The 15,540-nt window shown below is 36.0% G+C and overlaps 1 protein-coding gene across 2 annotated transcripts in view; it reads left to right on the plus strand.

The window, feature by feature from the left end:
• The first annotated feature begins 1,462 nt into the window (after positions 1 to 1,462).
• Positions 1,463 to 15,540, plus strand: part of LOC144615830 (uncharacterized) — a 92,735-nt gene continuing 78,657 nt past the window's right edge. The window contains exons 1-2 of one of the 2 annotated variants that reach the window (XR_013554441.1): positions 1,463 to 1,649; positions 2,156 to 2,233. Coding sequence is in view for 1 of the 2 variants with exons in the window: in XM_078443810.1 (XP_078299936.1) it covers positions 1,495 to 1,649; positions 2,139 to 2,233 (250 nt within the window). In the remaining variant the exon portion in view is untranslated. Of the gene's footprint in view, positions 1,650 to 2,138; positions 2,234 to 15,540 lie in introns of both variants that reach the window. The other variant, XM_078443810.1, reaches the window with a different exon arrangement.

Below are 15,540 nucleotides of genomic sequence, written 5' to 3' on the forward strand. Positions count from 1 at the left end.
AGTGACAATTACTTTGATGAATCCCAAGTGAGAGCCTGGAGGAAGAAAGAAAGAGCAATATGATCCATTTAAAAGCTCTTTTCAGGGGCACCTGGGTGGCTCAGTTGGTTAAGCATGTGACTCTTGGTTTTGGCTCAGGTCATGATCTCACAGTTTGTGGGTTTAAGCCCTGAGTTGGGTCTGTGTGGACACCCTCTCTGCCCATCCCCCACTTATGCTCTCTGAATAAACAAACAAACAAACAAACAAATAACCAACCTTTTCAGAAAAGAACTGATTCAGAATGATTTACTTGCATAGTCACATTCTAATCTGACAAAGCAGTAAAGGAAGCAAGAATTGTTATTTCTTGGGGTCATCACTTCCATTATTGCTTTTATGTGTATTGAATATGGGGAAGGGAATTACAGCTCTGGAGAGTTAAGACCCATGTGGTCTCAAAGACTAGAAGGAGAGATACAGCAGAAGAACCAGGAATAAAAAGAATCAGAAAGGACTCTAGGGATAGGTTCCCAAGTCTCCTCACCTCAGGAACCATAAGTGTTGAGCATAAGATTAGAGGAAGTCCTGCCTCATGGGCCATATTCTGGCCACAGAGTACTGGGTTTCCCTGGGCTTATGAATATTAGTTTAAAAAAATCTGATTAAGAGATGGAATGTCTAAGGGTCTCAGCAGCAAGACAGGTGAAGTATCAACAGCCCTAGGAGTATTATTGAAGAAGAGACAGCTACCACGTGGAAAAGCCGCACATGGACAAAGGGCTTGCAGGTCACAAGGGATAAATTCAGACTAAGGGAAATAGAAACTGAGGCCTCACACATGGGCAGTAACAGCACACCAGCTCCTCGATATGACACAGTTTTGGACTGGAGCTCCAGGTTCCGATCCACAGCCCACTACTGATTTCTCAGGGCTTTGTATGGGATAAACATGCAAATAAAAAAGTGAACTACACATATGTGGTCCTGGGTCTTAAGTTTATCTGTAGTGGAGGACATAGAAACTGCAAAACACAACATAGAGACAATTGCAGGGTGAGATAAGTGACCCATAACATCCTATCGTGTCCCTTTCCTTCAAATTCAGAAACATGAAAATAATAATGCCCAAACTGCCTACTTCACAGTGTAGGGTGAGAATCAAATGGAAAAGCTCCTGAGAAACATTAGTAATTCTATTCAAGTAAGATGCTATTTCATTGTTTTAAATTGCTTTAAACAGGATGTTAAAGAATTACAGTAATTAACATAAGAGATTAATATGGATATTGGCTCAGAATGATGAAGGATGCCTACAACTGTTAAAAAAAAAAGACAGGTGGGGGCTGGAATCAAGTGAAGAAATAACTCTTCTAAAAACGGTGGGAAATGACTCAACTAATACCAGTAGCCAAATTTGTGAAGTAGCATATGCTCCCTTCTAGGAGATAGCTGTCATTTTTGGAACTTCTGAGTCTCTCTGTGCCAGTTGAAGATGACTGAAGAAGACAGTTTATGAGATGGCCTAACACCCAATATAGAGGACTAGTGTTCTCAGGAACCAATTACAAATGGATTTTCATCAATCTGAACTATCAGTGTACAGCAGAGAGGAGAGAGATTAAAGCAAGAAATCAAGAAAGGATGCTCATGAATATCAAAGGAAGAAGGTAAGTCTAAATGAAGGGCCAGAAAGAGAGGTAAAGACCAGGAGAGAAAAAGAGAGAGGGAGTGAGAAAGAGACTGAGAATGAGAGAGGGAAGGAGAAATAGAAACGGAGGCTGGGGACAAGGCAATACCTACAAAAGATAACCTTGTGGCAAGATAATCACTACAAAGGTGTTTAGAAAAAAAGAGTGAGAAAATGATGGAGATTCTGGAGAGTATTAAGTGTGGCTTTCCACAGAGAATGCTTGGAAGATTAAAGGCTACAACTCTGTAAACCACCTAGCATAATCCTTGGCCCAGAATAGGCACTGATTAAATGTTAGTTTCACTATATTTTCCCTTGACCTCACTGCCATAAATAAATTACAATCAGTTGGCATCTCTCATGTTTTGGAGTGTTTCACAATGTCTTCGCTACTGCTATACAAATGCTTAGTGATTAGGAAGAGTTTTTGTTGTTGTTGTTTTGTTTTGTCTTTTCATTTCTGCAGCCCTGCTTCCCTGTCAGGTAACAGAAGCCTAAAAGCCTGGGGCATCTTGGTTAAGAAGGACAACAATAACTTCAAAGCACCTCAAGAGAGAGCAGGTAGGAATGTAATGTTCTTATATACTGAAGGAAGTGGAGGTTGAGGTGCTCTTGGAAATTTTACTAAAAGAAGTGAAAATAAAGTTTGTTAAAGTGAGGTGATGGTTACAGGAATGGACACTTACCTAGAAATACATCAAAATATATCAAACTGTTCATTTAAACTTTATGCATTTTTCATACCTTATTGCATGTAATTGATACTTCAATTAAAAACACGTACTAGAAGGAATGTAGTAGAAGGTCAGTGCACTTTCTGAATTCCTCAGAACACACTGGGTTACTGCCACTAGCAGTCAGTAGCAGAGCTGGACACGACTCAGGTTGTGTACTGGCTATTCTAAGCTTATGTTGGTAGTTGAAGGGGACTTCTAGAAGGAGTGAGCTTGGGACAGGCTAAAATGGCATGGGACCAATGGTTGTGCACTCTGGACACCAAAGATTCTGAGGAAAGGAGAATGAAAACCAGCATTCTTTGCGGGCTTACCTCAAGCTTTATACATGTTATCTCATTTAATCCTAAATCTAGTTAACAGATAAAGTAATTGAAAGGAACTTGGAGGCGTTAATTTTCCCAAGGGAGTGATGTGCCGTGAGAAAAGATGGCTGAATCCTAGAAGTCTTCTCCTCCTAAACCAGAATACTGTGTGTTTCCTTACTATTTTTCTAATCTGGTGTTTTGCCTCAGTTCTGCTGTTGGTGAAGCAGTTTCTGTCATTGAAAGAGGTCTAATCTAGACCATATGCTCCCAGTGTTATGGAGAAAAGCAAACTTCTAAGCTTCCCCTGGATTAGAATTTCTCTGTGATATCCATTCCCCAGATCAACTGCCTCCATTACTGACCAGATGAAAAATATCATTAGTAGAGGAAAACACAGAGTGGAAGCTTGGGAGTAGCAGCTGTAGTTTCTACTCAATCCCATGCATAACTTCCATTAGCAGTAATGTCTGTGATGTGTGTGAGCTGAGGGAATACTCCACTTTATTAAGAGGAAATGATATATACAGTTACTTATGAAGTAAAATCAAATAGCAGAATTGCTATTTGTCTATGGGAACTCTTCCTTATTAGTGTCATATAAATGCAAGTAGATACTTAAAGAGATTGATAACACATGGGCCACGTACAGTCACACCATTAGAATGACTAAAAACCAATTCTAAAAACAGATCCGTATGATTTTTTTTCTGACATTTTGTGATAAGAATATTCCAGTTCTAGAACTACAACCTCACCTCTTAATAAACATAGAATGCAATATTGCTAGATCTAAAGCAAATCTGGAAGGCAGAGAACAAAATGTGGTGGTGCAAGCATGTTTTCTCTCACCTTCACCTTTTCTACTAAGCAAAATAAGTTAATGAGTCAACTCATTTCCAACCTGCATGTTACGTGCCAATTGCTTAAATCAAACGAGAAGCTCTTTTTAGTGCAGGACCCAGAGCTCAAGTGAAAGTTGTCAGATTTGATAAAGTAGATTTGTTCTAGAAGGAAACATTCCCTTTCTATTTTCCAGGGTACATCTGTTTGCCAGAGTGCATTTCCCAGCTAATACTAGTTTGTCGACAGCATTTGCAATGAACTTTAATTGTGTGCTTTACCTGACAGTCTTAATTGTAATCTGACTTCCTTCAGGTAGCAATCAGCCGAGTGAGGTAATCATATCTCCCTGAAGCCCATAAACACAACCACCTGCGCCTCTTCTATTTAGCCTTCCTCTTTTTAACTCCAGTATCACATGGAGAGGGGATACAGAGCCTGAAAAGGTACAGTGTCCTCAAAATAGCTGCTATCATCTCAGTGGTGTATAATTAAACACAGACAGAGTAACTGAAGACAAAAATAATCCTATAATTTTAAATTGTAATAGTAAAGCTTGGGTACAAGCAGAGATTGGCATTTTTAGTACCAAAGAAATTGGTTCTGCTTCATGCTTATGCCTGCGTTTGTAGATTTCCCCAAATGTTCTTCTTGGTAGGTGGTTTTCTATGTGAATATCAGGGGATTTCCCCTTCATACACCCTGTCTGGAAGCTCCACCCTTTTCCCTATTCTCTGTCCCCACTGCTCACATCCCTGATCCTTATCACCTCCCATGGGGATTCCTAAAGAGGGCTCTAAGTCTGTGTGTCCAATTTATCTCTGTCCAAACCACACCATTTGTGGTATTTGAATAATCTTTCTAGAATGAAAATCAGATCAGGCCACAGATCTAGTGGAAACAATCAGTGAATTGAGCTTCCCAGAAAGATGGCAGTGGAATCACTGATTTGGAAGTTATCATGACCAACAAAAAACCAGGACAAACTTTCATGATGTTAAACTAATGAATAGACACAGACCAATGCCAAAATTACATACAGCGAATAATCTCATTTCTTCATAATATAAATATATGCATTACATTTTCAAAAGAAGACACAACCATAATTAGCATCATGAATTCACTTATATGTCTCATAAACTTTTTAATTAAATATTCATCTACAATTAATGACATTTTACTGGTTGAATATAATTCAATTGCCTTTCACAGCAATTTACTTATCCACTTTCCTTCTTCCAACATTTACTTCCCCCCAGTGTTCAGAAATAGTAGAGATGAACAATATATAATTAAAAGTTTTCAAGCATAATCAATTATTTCCTTGGAGGAAAAATTCCTTAATGCAAGTGAAAGGATAGGCATATTGTTGAAAGTAACGATTTCTTTTACACATCGCTCTCTAGAAAGAGTGTTCCTCAGTGACACCAACCAATCTGTTGGTTTTCCCTACTTATATCAAGATTGAAGTTAATGATTACTTCCTCTGATTATTAGCCATATGTATTTACAAATATGTGTGTGAATCATAGATATACATTATTTCTCATATTTTTATCAGCATGTTCATCTATTTCTTGTTCATCTGGAAGAGCTCTTTATATATGAATACTAATCATAATACATTTCTCTAGTGCATTAACTCAGTCTCCTAGGTGGTTACTTTAGTCATTTTCTGTCTTGTCAAACCTGCAATACCTCCTTCACCATCCTTAATCTTACTTAGTGACCCTTTTTCCTTGCTTCATTGAAAACCTGAAGCAATTAGAAAAGAAATCTCACAAGTTGTCACATATGCATTCACCAACATCTGCAGCCATATGTGCTGCCTTCTTTCCTGCAACTACAAATGAACTCCCCCCATGCTTCTGGCTGAGATCAAGCCTTCCTCCTGTGTACTAGCTCTCAGGCCCTCAAGGGGTAATCAAGGACATCACACCAGCACTTTCTCCTATCTTTTCTGTATCGACAGCTTCCCCGTCTTTACTGGATTTATTTCCATCAACATATGAAATTGTTCTTTTCATTTCTCCTGTCTTAAAAAGAATACTCACTGCTGTCTTCAATTCTACCTCCAGCTGACAGTAGGTATTTCTTCTTTATTTTACAGCAGAAGTCCTTGAAACCACTGTCTATATGTCTATTTTAATATCTGCTAGACCTGTCCTTCCAACTCTCTTAAACCAATTCAGACTAGACCTTCCCTAAAACTCCAGTATAAGTTTTGATATATTAGTAGCATTTGAGTTATGCTTCTGAAATGATTTCAATTAATTTCTCAGATATCACACACTTCTAAGTTTCCTCCTAACCTATTGACTCACCTTTTTCAGTCTCCTTTGCTGAAGGAAACTGTTAATCTTTTAACCATTTGTGTTGGAGTGCCAGGGGTCTCAATCTTTGTTTTTTGACATTTTAAATATTCCCTTCCTTCTACTCTCTTCTCTGTTTATATCCAGTCTCTCTCTTGGAGTTTTTATCAAGTGTCTGGATTTAAATACCATGTATAAGTTGGACAGTCTAGGGATTGTATCTTAGTACAGACTTATCTCTTGAAATGCAGGCTCAGATTTCCAACTGCCTACTCTATGTGGAGATCTAATAACCATCACAAATGTGATAGATCCCAAACTGATCTCTTGTTATTTCCTCTCAAGCCTTCTTCTCCCAAAGTCTCTTCTAGACCCCATATGGCATCTCAATGACTACAGTGACTAAGATAAAAAATTTCCTCGATTTCTCCTTTCTTCTTTCAACCCACATCTAATCCATCTGCAAAATGACTTGACTCTACCTTCAAAATATGTACAGAATCTTACTACTTCTGATAACCTCCACTGCTACCACCTGTTCTATGCTCTTAAAATCATCAAAATAACTCAATAACTTGTTAACTGTTTTCACTGTTTCTACTCTTGCCCTTTTATAATTTACTTACAACAGGGTAGTCAGGATGATCCTGTGAAAACATAAATCCAGTTGAGAAACTCTTCTGCTAAAAGTGCTATTGGCTGGCCATCTTGCCCAGATTAAAATAGAGACCTCTTTAAATGGCCTAGAAAGTTCTACACCATTAGACCGATGATATCTCTCTGATTGTATCTACTACCTCTATCCCACTTATTCACTTCTCTATAACCATGGTGGCCTCTTCTGTCATTCAAGCATGCCAGGTACACTTCTACAACATAGCCTTTGCATTTGCTATTCTCTCTACATGGAACCCTCTGCCCTACATCATATACACATTGCTCACTCTCTCAAATACCACCTTCCCAGTGAAGACCATGTCTATTAAAATTTCCACTCCAAAACCTGAATTTCCACATCACCCTTCCTGCCTTATTTTCTCTCATAGAGTTATCACTGTATAACATGCTCCATAATTTACTTATTTATTTTATCCTTTGTCTAACTCCACAGATTAGACAATAAGCTCAATGAGGGCAGGATTTTCTCTTATTTATTCATTAATGTATGCCCCACAGCTAGAACAGTACCTGGAACAGAGGGTGTCCGATAAATATTTGTTATATGAATAAATGAAAAAACTAAATACCAACTCCTCTGATTAAACCACTCAAGTACCCGCCCCAGTCCACACACACAGGCCTATTGTATAAATTGTAAATAAGTCACTGATAAGTAGAAGCATTTAGTAGCTTTGAGAGAGAGAAAATAGCTTTTTGAAGGCCAACAGTCAGATTGACACCAGACTGACTTACCATCAGCATAGTAGGTCCTACTACAGGAAATCTCAACGTGCTGAGGGAGAAACTGTCAAGTTTAAATTCTTTAATCAGCTAAGCTACCATTTGAAAGCATGAAGTAGAAATAAAGACATTATAGACATAAAAAGTCAGTTGTTCTAATCAACACACATTAGTTTTTTCTAATTGTGTGGCTTTTCTCAAGTTACTCAACATCCTAGCTGTTGTTATCTCTTAATAAGTGGGTAATTATATTATTGTTCCATAGGGCTCATTGTAAGAATTCAGTGAGGCTATACCTGCAAATCTTTAATATAGTCCCCAAAATTTTAGCTGTTTTTGATGATTAATATTACTATTTTATTATTAGAAAACATGGAAATCTTTCTACTTCATTTTAAAAGCATAGCCTAATCCTAATATTTATCTTGGCTAGTAAAATGAAATAAAAATGTCAATTTCAATTATAAATTTAGATGAAATATCATAGATAAAATATTAGCAAATCAAATACACCATTATGTCATTACCAGTGAGGGTGTATCCCAGGAATGCAATGCATGAATGGATTAACATCAGGAAATCTGTTAATGTAATTCAGTGTATTAAAAGATTAAAGGTGAACAACTATATTATTATCTCAGTAGAGCGTTGATAGAACTCAACATTCATACTTGATAAAACCCTCAGTACACTAAAAGAAGAAAACTTTCTTAATCTGAAATGATTTTCCAAGTATTACCACTCTGAGTTCAGCCCTCTAAGTTCTGCATTCCATTATCTATTATGCACCCTAGGCAAGTTGCTTATTTATTCTGGGCCTCAGTTTGCTCATACAAAAAGTGTTACACTAAGGGTACAGTGTCATTAGTATTAGAAAGATTAAATGAAATAAATGGTAAGTATTCCCTAAATTACAACTTAGAAATGCCTTTGATTATAAAACATGTTTCTCACTATATTAGTGATGAAGGCATCTTAAGATGTTCCAGGCCAACTCTCTTTTTAACAATTGTTAACATTTTATTGAGGGTCCTAACAAATATGTTAAAATAAAATAAATGGAAGTAAAATATTGGTAAATAATATTCAAAATAGTTACTCATTAAAGGAAATTCAAATTATTTACATTGAAAATTCTAAAGAATTGACCAACAAACTATTAAAGATAATGCAAGAGAATTAAGCATCTGAATACAAGATAAAATTTGCATAAGACATTTGAACATTTAGCCTGGTAAAAATTTTTAAAGTGTAATTTTAAAAATCCATTCACAAATGCTCCAAAAAGGCATTTAATCCCTAAGAACACATTAACAAGAAGTATACTAGATCTCCGTTAAAAGTGATATAGACTGGGGTGCCTGGGTGGCTCAGTTGGTTAAGCATCCTACTTTTGATTTCAGCTCAGGTCTTGATCTCATGGTTAGGAAGTTCAAGCCCCATGTTGTGTTCTGCGCTGACAGTATAGAGTCTGCTTGGGATTCTCTCTCTCTCTCTCTCTCTCTCTCTCTCTCTCTCTCTCTGCCTTTCCCCTGCTCATGCTCTCTGTCACTCTCATAAATAAACTTAAAAAAAGGTGATATAGACATTTAAAAAAGACCTAGAGAGTCCTCGTTAGAAAGACTCAAAATCGCAAATAGGTAAATTTCTTCTGTACTCATTTATAAATAAAACCAACAAGTTTTGAAAATACGTGTTTTCCTGGTGATTCTACAACTGATAAAGAGTATGCACAATAGTAAAGAAGTATAAAGAGAATAATGAGGTAAAACTTGGCCTAATTCAAACCATATGGTAACTGAAATAGTCCTACATACTAATAGAAATGAAGAAGCGTATCAATAGAATCAGCTTCAGATCTAATAACATTTTACTTCATTAACTTTGTGAGAGAAAGGTAGTTTAATATTTTTTTTTAGAGAACTGGTCATCTCTTTGAGGAAAACAAAAACTTTATACTTCCATTCTTATACCTCTAGATTCCTCACACTGCAGGAGAGCATCCTTTTAAAATGCAAATCTGTTAGGATGACTATTATCAAAAAGACAAATGTTGGCAAGGATGTGCATAAAAGGAAACTCTTAGACACTGTTAATGGGAATGTAAAATGGCACAGCCGTTACGGAAAACAGTGTGGCTGTTCCTCAAAATTAAAAATTGAACTACCATGTGATACAGCAATCCCACCTGGGTATATATCTGAAGGAATTAAAATCATTATCTTGAAGAGATATCGGCACACCCATGTTCCTTTCAACATTATTCTCAATAGCCAAGATATGGAAACAGCCTAAATGTCCTTTGACAGATGAATGGATAAAAATCATGTGGTATATACATGTAAACAGTGGGATATTATTGTAAATGTAAATGTAAAAAGAAGGAATTCCTGTAATTTATGGCAACATGGATGAATAGGAAGGGCATTATACTAAGTAAAATAAATTATTTGTTCATTCACAAAATGGACATGTATATACATCATTGGAAAAAGTGTGAATTTATATTATTGCCTTGGAAGAAAATTTGGCTATATTTTTCAAAATTAAGAGGGCAAAATTAAAAATTCCTCAATGGATAGAGGAAAAATGATTATAATATATCCATACCATGGTATTCTATGCAGCTTTATAAAGAAAGAACAATAAGATATTTAAAAATATATTAAGAAAAACTAAGTCACAAAAAACATGTGATTATTTAATGATACCATACATGTGCACATATACATATATACACATTAAAATCAAAATCATTAATAAAGACCTGTATTATGTACACTAAGTCTTTAACAATGGTTACCCCTGGGTAAGATAGAAGAGGAAAAAGTGGGGACTAGTAACAAGACTTCCACATCTTATTCTACATTTATAACAATTCTCTGGAATTGTTATAAACTGTTGAGCAAGTGGCATCTGTTGCTTACCACCAGGAGTAACACAAGGAGTACCCACTTCTGTCCACTGCACATTGGTAGTGGAGACGTCAAGGAAAACACAGTGCAGTCGAATACTGAATGGAGCAATGCTTTGCTCACATGGAGAGGGGACAAGGAAAGCTCAGCTTTAGTGGTGGGTGTTGGACCCAATGTCCAGCAGGCACTCCTGGAAGCCAACACAGGGCCATTGGCTTGCATGCTACCCTCTTGTACCTCAGAATGATCTCCTCCCCTCCCCACAGAAGACAGATATAGTAATGGGGCTGGCCAGGTGTTTAATGACACACACATAAACAGAACAAAGGAGTATAAACTGAGTATGAAACAGGGAAGATAGTCCCACACAATGTGATAAGCCCAGTATAGGCTGTGGAGGCTCGTTGTCTCTTGGTAATGGTCTGTGTCAGGCCCCACGTTCATTCTCAGCTAAGTGGGGCTGAAAGACTGAACACACAAGACTGCCTTTCCAAACATACAATATGGGAATTTTTGTATTACTTATTACAAATAAAGAAGAAAAGGGAGACAAAGTTTAAAGAATTATATAACCCTAAGACACTGGTGGGTAAACAAGCATTCATCTCTTTTTAGACCCTACTGTATGCTAGGAGCCATAGGGCATTCTTCATAAGACTGAACACTCTTACTCCTACAGCAACCTACTGAGTTAGGGATTTTCACTTACAGTTTATAATTGGAGAAGCTAAAGTTTAGAATGATTTAGTAACTTCTATTTTCTGGTTCAAAAATTTTCACATAATGGCAAAAATATCTGCAAGAGTCAAAGACAGTGGTCATGCTATGGTGAGGAGGAATAGGGAGAGAAAAGGGACAATGCCACATGGAATATTAGAAGAAAGCCAAGCCAGGCTCTGCTCTTGTTGGCCAAGAGTAATCACTCGTCAAGGTGCTGATAAATTTTCCAGGAGCTCCACGCAAACAGTGTAAACCAACCTTTTATCATAAGTCACAGGAAGATCTGGAAGTACATATTCATCAGACTATCTTAGAGCACCCTCCCTGCCCCACAGTACTCTGCCTAGACAGGTCAGGAAGCCACAGAATTAAATTGCCTGAAAAAGGTGATCAATTTATGTCTTCTTATTCCCTATGATCCAATATAATACTGACTTAGAGGTTATTGCCATTTACAGAGAATTAAGACAGTTACTATCTAAGTGCTTCTTAGAAACAAGAAACATGTCAATAAAATTTTACTCTTCCTTTCATCTCCAAACGCAAACAGGAATAACCAGGAGTCATTTAACAGATTAACATCTCCTTAATTATTATTTTAAAAATCACAATAAAGGGGACTCTTTAGAGAGATTTCTAAATAAGTCCTAAAGAATTTAGTGTGATTTTCTTCAGGATAAGAGATGTTTGACAATTACCTGGCCACTGAAGAACCTAGAAAAGGAAAGGCTGGAGAGAATAAAGTGTTTTAAAAAACTTAGTTCAAGCAGATGCTGCTGATAAAAGTCAGATTTTCATATTTACTCAACAAATATTTACTGATTTTCTGCTGTGTGCCCAGAACTGTGTTAAGCATAAATGTTAAATGTTAAGGGAATGAGAACCTAACAAACCTGTTCCTGATTTAATTGACCTGAGAGATGTTAGAGAATTGTTTTTCAAGGAAAAAAAAAAAAATACAATTTTCAAGAAAAATACAGAATAATCTTACTTAAAAACATAGATCCAATAATTCAAAATGGAATACCAACCAAAATAATCACTATAACGAAAAAATGCTTTATAGCATTTGCTTTATAGCAAATTAGTGTTTATTCTAAAAATGAAAGAATGGTTGATAACAAGGAACTATTAATAATATTCTTATTAGTAGGGCAAAAAAGGAAAATCTATCTGACCATCTCATTAGATATGAAGAATTTTAATAAATTCTTCACCTAACAAAAAAAACCTATATAAAATAAGAAATAAGAACCTACCCTAACAAGATAAAAATTACTTGTAGTGAAGTATTAAGAATTCTCATTGAGCCCAGGAGCAAAACATATACTAGCACTCACCATGTGATTTAGTATTTCTCTGAATGTCTAGCCATTGTAGTATGATAAAATTATTTTTTTCCATCACTGGGAAAAAGAAGCTAATGTACAATTATGTATAGATTAGATGATTAACAAGGTTTTAGCATATAAATGATTGCAAAATAAAAACCTAAAAGTAATTATATCCGTGTGTACAAGGAATAATTGGTTAGAAAAACCAATGGGAAATAAATGGGAAAATAAAAATTAAAAAAAAAATAAACTGTATATAAATATTTATCAGTACCCCCACTGAAACACAACACTTCACAGAAATTTTTATTTCAAACAGTAATGTAATGAACATATTTGAACTCATCTAATAGTACATGTTCTTATTTTCATCATTTTATAATAATCTTTCCAAGTTAGTTTTACTGTATGCATAGCTCTTTTGACTAGCACATGGTTGAATTTATTTTATTTTTCCAATTCTTTAGATCCTTATAAAACAGGTGAGCTTAATAATTATATTCTATTGTACATTAGCTACATTATGGCTGTTCATATCATCTTATTGTATGTCTTCCTTTAACTGTTCACTATGTTTTTCTGATTTTCTGCCCTTTATTGGATTGGCCAAGTGTTTGGTTTGTTGTCATTGTTTTGTTTTGTTTTGTTTTTAAATTGAAGTATAGTTGGGGCGCCTGGGTGGCTCAGTCGGTTAAGCACCCGACTTCGGCTCAGGTCATGATCTCGTGGTCCTTGGGTTTGAGCCCCGTGTCGGGCTCTGTGCTGACAGCTCAGAGCCTGGAGCCTGTTTCAGATTCTGTGTCTCCCTCTTTCTCCGACCCTCCCCTGTTCATGCTCTCTCTCTGTCTCAAAAATAAGTAAATGTTAAAAAAAAATTTAAAAAAAAACCCAAAAAACAAAAAAATAAATAAATTGAAGTATAGTTGACACACAATGTTACATTAGTCTCAGGTATACAACTTAGTGATTCCACAAGTTTATACATTATGCTATGCCCCCACAAGTGTAGCTACCATCTGTCACCATTACAATATTGTTGACTATATTTCTTATGTTGTGCCTTTTATTCCCCTGCCTTATTCCATAACTGGAAGCCTGTACCTTCCACTCCCCTTCACCCATTTTGCCCATCCGCCCACTATCCTCCCCTCTGGCAACCATCAATTTGTTCTCTGTATTTATAAGTCTGATTCTGCTTGATAGTTGTTTAATTCGTTTTGTATTTTTGTTTGTTTGCTTGCTTTAGATTCTACATATGAATGAAATCATGTGTCTTTCTCATTCTGATTTATTTCACCTAATATAATACCATCATGTTTTATTCATTTTTGTGTCCTCTACCTGTTGGAAAGGTGTACATACTCTTTCTTTTATTTTAGTCATTACCCTTAACATTTAACATAAATACTCAGAATAGTGAAAAGTTATTCCACCTCTCTAGCCTCCTTTGTTTATAAGAACTTTAGAATTCTTACAGAAGAATCTTCCTAACTCTCTCCTTTCCTATTATTGTTTGGTGTCTCAGATCTACTAGTTTCTTTACTTTCCAGATGAGTCATTCCTATTATTTACTGCCAGTGCTTATTTATATAGATCCCTATTTGATGTTTCTTTCATCCTACTCTTTCCTTTGGCTTCAATATCCTTCTTGCTGACACATATCCTTAGTTGTTATTATCAATCTGCCTGAAGGAAATTCCCTCAATCTTTGTTAGGAAATTCCCTTATTTCACCCTCATTCTCCCCGCCCCCTACATTTTTATACACTACTTTTGAGAGAGAAAGGTGGGCAATAGGCAGAGAGAGAGGAAGAGACAGTTCCAAGCAGGCTATAGGCTCAGTACAGAGCCCAATGTGGGGCTTGATCCCATGACTCTGGGATCATGACTTCAGCCAAAATCAAGAGTTGGATGCTAAACTAACTGAGCCACTCAGGTACGCCTTCACCCTCATTCTTAAAGAAAGTTTAGCTTGGGTTGAAACTCTAGGTAATCAGTTATTTTTCCTTTGAAGCATGAGGGTATATTTCACAGTGTTCTGGATTTGACATAGTAAAATATTTGTTGTAAGTATATTTGGTAACTCTTTATAAGAAGTAATTGAACTTCTCTTTCAGGAAGTCTATTTTTTTATGTTTATTGTTGTGTGATTTCACTATAATTCAGCCAAGTGTGGATATGTACTTATCCAATTTAAGACTTAGAAAGTTTAAAAATCTGAAAATTCAGGCACTCATCAATATGGACATTTCTCAGTACAGTATTACCTCTCTCTTATTCTGTATACTCTTTCATTTGGAACATTTAGACTCTATTTTGCCCTTTATATCTCCTAAAATCTCTTTTCTATGCAATTATCAGTCCATATGATCCCAGATGATTTCCTACCCTCTGTCTTCCAATTAATATATTCACTCTTCAACTATATCCAATCTACTTATCACCTGATCCAAAGAGGGATTTTTTTAATGTTAACATTTGTGTATTTTGTTTTTTAGACTATGTATTTATTTCCTTTCAACGTTGCCTTTTCCTATATCATAATTTAATGTTGTTACAGTATTTATTATTTCCTTTGTCTGCCTGAAAATTTCAAAATCCACTCATTTTAAATTCTTTAAGTTAGTTTATTATCCCCAGTTCTCTTCTATTTGGTGTGCTTGCTGACTCCTGCTCAATATTTTATTTCATGTGTGGTTTGTAATTTTTAAAATAAAGTCATCCTCACAAGAAACCACATGCAGTGGAAGTTCTATTTTTTCCTAGATTGTAAAAATATCTCTTCAGAAATATTTGCCCCTAATAGGTATTTTCCCTTAACAGCTGGTGGTGTGGATTGTGGAGTGTGAGTTTAGACTTCATAGAAGGGGAAAGGCCCTGAGTTTATAATTTTTCTCAGGTCATTTTTTCTGTCCATGCGCTCAAGCAGGCTACAAATTTTTGTGCTATTTTCCTAGATTGTTAAGAATTTGAATAGTTGCCATTTTATGAATGGATCAAACTTTATGAATCCTGGTTTTATCTGTAGCTCATTTCTAATGCCCAGTATGGCCTCTGCTCTTCAAGTGGGTAGCAGAGTCCCATGCAGCCAGTAAGGCCTGTGTGTCCTGGGCTACAGGTTCCATTCACTGCTCCAATTTTGAATTCCCTCTGTATTTGGAGGTTTGTTTGTTTTGTTTTGTTTTTTAAATCTCTGTTTGTATCTTGAACTCAGCCAAATATTTACATTTGCAGTTATATTTTAAATGGCACTTCTATATATTTGAAATAGGAAAGAAGACTTTCTGGGTCAGCTCAGCCCA

The sequence above is a fragment of the Panthera onca genome, chromosome A3, assembly GCF_046562875.1.
Source record: "Panthera onca isolate mPanOnc1 chromosome A3, mPanOnc1 haplotype 2, whole genome shotgun sequence".
NCBI lineage: Eukaryota > Metazoa > Chordata > Mammalia > Carnivora > Felidae > Panthera > Panthera onca.